The 7391-nt window shown below is 29.0% G+C and overlaps 1 protein-coding gene across 3 annotated transcripts; it reads right to left on the minus strand.

The window, feature by feature from the left end:
* On the minus strand, window positions 1–6989 carry LOC145185381 (protein O-linked-mannose beta-1,2-N-acetylglucosaminyltransferase 1-like). Of its 3 annotated transcripts, none has more exons than XM_090097178.1 (10): window positions 6878–6989; window positions 6201–6513; window positions 5861–6120; window positions 4502–4805; window positions 4082–4350; window positions 2312–2485; window positions 2158–2225; window positions 1610–1716; window positions 1265–1451; window positions 1–362 (listed from the first exon to the last, which is right to left on the minus strand). In XM_090097178.1, exons 2-10 carry the CDS (start codon window positions 6457–6459, stop codon window positions 50–52), a joined length of 1941 nt encoding a protein of 646 aa, XP_089953304.1. In that variant the 5' UTR covers window positions 6460–6513; window positions 6878–6989; the 3' UTR covers window positions 1–49. The 3 variants fall into 3 exon arrangements, with proteins under 3 accessions (XP_089953304.1, XP_089953302.1, XP_089953305.1); XM_090097176.1 differs by having other exon boundaries at window positions 6793–6936; XM_090097179.1 differs by having other exon boundaries at window positions 6780–6924.
* Between the last annotated feature and the right edge of the window lie 402 nt (window positions 6990–7391).

Consider the following 7391-nt stretch of genomic DNA (forward strand, 5'->3'; position numbering starts at 1 on the left):
TTTGTAATCGATTTTTCTAGTAAAACTAAAGTAGTTGAATAGCCTAAAATCATGACTTCCCTTCTTTGACTTCCTTGGGAAGAAACAACGGTACTACATCATTAGGTTTGTATACAGCATATGGCGATTTCATACCGACTATAAAAATAGAATTCTCTTTCAAAAAAAATCTCCACATGGCTTTATGAAAACCACGCACGTCTAAGTCCCACAGTTTGAAGCACTTAGCTAAGTTATTCCATGTTTCATAATCTGCAGGTTGATTCTGTTTTATATAAATGACATATGTATGACCTTTCGTGTCAGGAATAAATTCATTATGTGTACATGGATTTTTTGAGTGATCAACAAGTTCAGCACCCCTGTAAAAATATAAAATCATGTTAAGTAAGATTTTTTTAAACAGAGAACACATCACGTAAAAAAAGACGCTTTTCTTAAAGAGTAGTTATGTGGTCAAGGTTTAATTGCGCAGTTCAGAAATTTTGTTCAAGAAAAGCACTTAAGTTTTTATCTTCTTTAAATCTACAAACTCAGTTTAGATAAAAAATTAAATCAAAAGCGTGTAAAAACGGACGTCAAAAAAGAACGAAATTTGATCAGAGTCATGTTACTGCCGCTTGGAGCGATAAACAAACAAGTTTACCTCAAAAAGTGTATCAAGAAGCGTCTTGTTCCATTTATAAAAAAACTAAACAAGATTAAAACGTTATCTTCTAGTTAGATATGGCTCGATAGCATTATGAATGAAATGTGCGAGATTATCTAGCTGAACAAAAAAAATTGACAATGTGACCGAAGAAAGAAATACACAGGTTGTTCTGAAATAAAAATCAATAGAACATTACTGTGCAATGTGCAAGATAAAATACAAACAGTTGAACAAAAAATGTTACAAAGTTTGTAACTTTAAGAATACTTAGTTAACGATTTTGAAAGAAGTGCCCGAAAAAGTTGTTACTTATCTATTTACTCATTTCAGGCATACCCTGAAAAATGCTTATTAAGGCTTGTAGTATGATATAAATTTGATAAACATTTTTGAATTCTTGTGTATTACAAAATATTTTTGTTATTACTTCTTACAGCTCCAATTTTATTTAGCTTTTAACGCGCAATTAAACCCTGATCACGCTTTAGGCTGTAAAATAAAATGTTGTTAGAAAAGTGTGAATAACATTACATAAAACCTAGATCAATGTTTGTGTTAAAAGAATTTAACTTCATACAAAAAAAAATTATTATTGATCAAAAAAGATCTTACTTTATTAATTTGTGCATTTCTTCTTCATAAGCATCCTTTGTAATCTTTTTTACATCAAAGGTTATACCTGTTTGAGTGTTTAATGCATGCTTGCTAAAATAGAGATCTTGAAAGTAAGTGTTCATATTCAAGCCCTTTGCACCAAAATGATATGTACGAGATATATCAGGTATAATGCATTCACGACCTATTTTTTTTTAAATAAAAGTGAAAAAAAATCTATTTATAAGTACCATGCCACTAATAACAGATCATTAGATTTAATTTATTCTTTATATGAAAAAAAAATTGAAGACCATAATATTTGAAAGAAATAAAACTACACTTTTACACTTATACAAGTACCTTTTCTATTACTTTCCATTCGCATCCACATATCCCAGTCCCAGAACTTATCACTTCCTGGCCATTTTTCTTCTAACTCATCTTTGAATAGTGATCTTTTAAGTAACCTGAACAAATAGCAGTAATAGTAAAAAAACAAATAGCAGTAACAAAAAAAAACTGGGGACAGACCTTTTTTTATTAAGTGGCTAATACGTTATAAGGGACCATAGTTTTGAAAAAGGTGAATTTTTTTCACAACTATGCCCATCTATCATAAAATGTAATACTAATACATAGTTAATTTAATAGATTTTTATCTAAATCAAATCCAAAAGATAGTAAAAAATTAAAATACTGCATTAATATGAAAGCAAAAAATTTCATCTATGAGGGACCCAGGACCAAATGCTGTCTTACTAGTATATATATACACACATATATACACACATGCATATCTACATTAATACACATACATACTTTACTTTTTTTTTCAAATGTTTTCACTTTACATAACATTTCAAGTATTGAAAGTGTGAGACAGCAAATATACTCATCAAAATATTTACCATCCTAGTCCAGGCATGGTTTCTACTCTGTACAACAAAGAAGGATCTTTGCTTGAATGCTCATAACCCTGAAAAAAGAAATACAAGTTTCTGATTGCTTTTTAATTATAAAGAGCTGTTAACACAAAAAATTCAGTTTGTTTAAAATTGCTACCTGGTCATTCCATGCAGAAATGCAGTATAGACTATTATCAGAGTGTAACAGTGGTGCTAACTGACTAAAATAATCCATTATATCTTTTGATACATCGAGATCTTCTTCCAAAATTAACATAAAATCAGCTTCTGGATATTTATCAAATGTTTCAGTTAATGTTCTCTTGTAATGCTAATAATTACAAAAGAAATTATTTTCATTATCACCACCTTTTCAATCAATAAGAATCTAAGCATTAGTATAGTTCCTGAATACTATTTTATTTGCAACTGATAATGGACATTAATAAAAATAAACTGCTTACAATTTCCGAGCTAATCAATTTTTTAAATATTGTCTTGTTAAAGAGAATAAAATCCCCAGATTGGTAATGTTGAAGGAGTTACTCCTTCAACATTAGTATTTATTTTAATCATTTTGAAATTTTACTTTAATCATTTTGAAATAAGATTTAAATGGAGCATCCAAATATCCTTCCATAGAGTAGATAATTTAATAGTAATATACTTACAGCCAACACCTACAGCTAATACATAGTCTTTATTGTGCAGTTAAAAATATTGGAGTAATGTTTAAACTAATTTTAAGAGTAAGTTTTTATTGTTTCATGCTTAAATATTACATCTATTGCTTAAATGACGTGTAGGGAATACACAAGCAAAATAAACATATCTTTTTAAAGATAGACACCACCATAGTTTTCAATTGACTTCCTTAAAGTAAAGATATCAAGAAAATTTGTGAAACAAGTGTTGAAAAACCAATCTGCAATAAAAACGTTACATAATGAAAAAAAATCTGAAGATACTGTGATGAATACAGTGCAATACAGCAATACAGACAAAGTGACAATAAGACATCATGATTTTCCTGAGTCAGGAAGGGAAAAGAATAGAAGATCAGTATATTACTGTAACCATCAAATAAAATAAAAAATTATATTGGTCGAGTTGCTGTCAGAAAACCAATACTTTGACTTCAAAAATAATATTCTATTATACCATGAATGGAGAAAGAAAAATGTACTTTGAAGTAATGAATCAAAGTTTGAAAACTCCATCATGGTTTAGAATTGTTTCTTTGACTCTGGAAAATCAATTGTATAATGAAAAAAGAAAGATACAAAAGAATTCTTAATTAAAAAACAGTTCATTTTGATAATTAAATGGTGCTGGATTCATTTGCCAGCAGAACAATGATTCCAAACTAAGATCCAAACTATGCAGAGGTTATTTAAAATGAAAAACAGATGAAATAATTTGAAAAACATAATTTGACTTCCAAAAAGCATTCATTTTTAACCAAATGAAAATTTATGGGACAAAGTGGACAGAAAAGTCTTTGTCTGGTGTCTGTCATCAAAAAAGGATAAGTGGAATATCTTGAAAGATAGTTGGGACAATATATCACTTGAAACCTCAAAAATTTGGTAGCTAAAATACCTAAACTCATAGTAAAGGTGATTAAATGTAAGGGAGTTTATTTTGATAAAAATAAGTTTAAACATATCAGTATTTAAATATTGCTTTAACCATTTTTATTTTGTGTTCTTTAGTTGTCAACTTTAATTTTTTTTTTTGGTCTGATTTTGCAAATACTTTACCATATCAATTTATTCATTAACTTTCATTTTTTGTTTTTTTCATCATGGTTTCAGACTTTTGGCCACCAGTGTACATTTAAAACAAAAAAAGTGCTAGTTAAAAAGATGATCTTTTCCAATAGTCATGTAAAATAAAAACTCTAATGTTAATGTGAAAAACATGCCTGACTTATTCTGCAGTTTTTACTACAAATTGGTGTATGCTCAACAACTGATACTTGAAACAGCTCAGCCACAGCAGATGGTTCATCAAAAAACCCATCAATGTATACTGTAACCATCTTTGGATCAACACCAGGCGTAGTAAGAAGCCCACGCAGCATTCTGAACAAGTAATGCGGTCTATTAGCAGCAATTACAGCAATAGGAATATGTTCCATTTGATTATTTAACAACAAAGGGCCTTTTAAGTTTATAGGAGCAGGGCTATTACCTACACATAAAAATAGTAAAAATGTACTGAAATATAACTATAAAAGAATTTAAAAACCCATAATAGAATATTATTGTCAAATGATTGTTATGAAAAATACAACAAAAAAAGAAAGACAATTGTAATTAAGTAAATTAATAAAGTAACTTACAACTGCATACAGTGCCATAACCTTCATACTTATTGCAAAATTTTTTTCGCCGCACTACAGTAGCATCATTTCCCCATTCACACTCTTTATCTTTTTCAGAAAGTTCAAATACTGCTTGTACAATAATAGGAGGGCCCCATTGATCAATAGCAGGTGATGATTCATGTGCTTCAGCTAACCAATGATTTTTTTTCTGTGAGATAAATGCCCAGCTATCTCTCCAATTTATTTTGTTTATGAATCGACTTCCAAACAGTTTTATTGTATTTTTACCAGCTACTTTTAAACTAGAACTTCCTTCATCCTAGGTAAAAATAATCATTATATATATATATACACACACACATATATACATATATACAAATATATATAATATATATATATATATATATATATATATATATATATATATATATATATATATATATATATATATATATATATAATTATATTTTTTAAATATGATTGTGAAAAATGCTGCAGTTTTCTGCAGATGCCTAATTGAGTAGCAGATTGACAAATAGATACAGATGGGTCAATGTTGACACTTTTGCATACAGCCTACACAGTATGTTTATTGCAAACAGGTAGATTAAGATTTGTTCAATACACTTTAATACTGCATCCCACTCCTCAATAATGGCCATTAAGATTTTAAAATAACACCACAACTTTAAAACTGCTTGGCAAGTAATAGATAAATCAATTGGAACTTTAGATGTTGAAGGAACTTTGATGATGCAAAACATAAAAAAAAAAGAGAAGGCAATAAAGCATTTGACATTTACTAGCTAATGAAGGTTCTACAGTTTTTCTAGGATATTACTGTGAATGACCTGCAATTCATACACAACATGATGAATACAAAGAAGTTGCAGATGTTATTTTTTCTAAACTAGCCAAACATGAGTTTTTTTTTGACAGGAGAGGTAGTTCTATTTGCTTTCAACAAATAAAGATACTGCAGAGAAAGGAGTGAGACTGATTTCAGAACTAATCACCATTATAACCAATTTCAGCATATAAGATGCAAGTTGCTTTTATTTTGATTGATTTCTTTAGTTTAATGTCAAAGTACTAGTATAAATGTGAGCAATTATAATTGTTTCTATACATTTAAGAAAAAAAGTTGGAGCTTGTCTTGAGAGGCTTTGAGGTGCCTCAAGAGTTATTGATATTTTGAAAAACTTTTTTTACATTGTAACCTAACACTAGAATGAGAATAAAGTCTATGTGAGTGGTTTTGAAAAATATTTGCGTAATGCACAAATCTAATACATGTGCAAACACAAATCCAATACACAAACACATACACAAACACAAACACACACACACACTTTTATAAATTGTCTACATTACTTTGATCATAAAAACCACAATTCTTCCTTCTTGTAATAAATTTAAAAAAAGTATCATTGCTTCATCTTCTTTTGGAGCATATGTGTCAAACACTCTGCTTGCCATCACAACACCAGTGACTTCATTTAAAACAACAATATGTATCCCCCGGGATGTATCACCTTCATCTGCATTTTCATAAACTTTTAAACCATCAACAGCTACATAAACACTTTCTTTGCTTGATTTTGCCTCAATTTTGATTTTTCTACTTATTGATGCTAAATTGAATTATTCAAAAATTTTTTTTAAAGGAGATAATAAAGCTAGGGTGGACATAAGTAATTAAAAATAATCTTACTTTCAGGCAACAACCCTTCTTTTTTTTCAAGTTCCTCTAAATTTATTTGTGCATTTTCATCGACTTCATTTGAGCTAGTAAATGACTTGCGAAACCTTGAGCGGTTATCAATAATAAACAAAATATTAAAAATGACTGTTACTACAAGCACACCAATCAAAACTCCTTGTATAAATTTTCCAGAGCATCCTCTATTTCTATGCCGAATTGAGCAACTATTGCAAGGCATGTGAATTAATGTAGAGCGAATAAATGTCATGCTGACACATTATAAAGTACCATTCCACATCATCTAATGCATTTGTATTGACCCCTGAAACAGAAGTAAAAAAATCACTTATAGCTATGTTAGTTTTTAGGTTTCAATAATAAATATAAAACCAGCAACAAAAATAACTACAAAATAGCTACAAAAATAGCAATATAGCCAGGTTTTATAAGGAAGATATATCAATTTTATGTTAAATACTAGCTTCTAATAGGTATAAAGTCTAAAGGTCAACAAAAATATTCAAATACTTAGAACAATACTTAGTAACAATACTTAGTAACAATACTTAGTAACAATATTTAACAAACCTATATTTGATACCTTTTTGAGTAAGTCTTTTTAAATAACTTTTATAATCTTTAAAATAAAATGCATTTACTACAATTTTAAGAAAACATAAACATACTTTTAAACAACTCTGAACGTGCCCGGCAACAGTAAATTAGTTCGGGCACCGAATTAATCGAACTTCACAAGTCGTTAATTGTTTTCAAATAACAAAGGATTTTTTATGATCTGCGAATAGAGTGTAATCAACCGAAATTCTTTAAAGTGAGATGTTTTATCCATATATGAATATTTACTTTTCCTAAACATTTAGAACTCTTAAAACTCAAATTACTAATTTTAAACAGTTTATAGACTTGTTGGGAGAAGATGTTCAAAACCAATGTTGTCATAATAGTTTTCTTAACTATTGAACACAGAGCATCATGAAAACTTTAATTCACCCTAAAACACTTCTAGTATTATATCTTGATTGGAGAGAATCAACAAACCACAATACAGATTACTATTTCTGTATGGTCGATATATCAAGATATAAGAAAATTACGAATAGATAGAAGCTAACATATCGCGATATTACGTCATCAATTGTGCCAGTGCCACATAATAATCAGATGCCAGTTCCCATCCCA

The sequence above is a fragment of the Hydra viridissima genome, unplaced genomic scaffold, assembly GCF_058129835.1.
Source record: "Hydra viridissima isolate aposymbiotic clone 2 unplaced genomic scaffold, HvirCarnegie_v1 scaffold_9, whole genome shotgun sequence".
NCBI classification, from domain to species: Eukaryota; Metazoa; Cnidaria; class Hydrozoa; order Anthoathecata; family Hydridae; genus Hydra; species Hydra viridissima.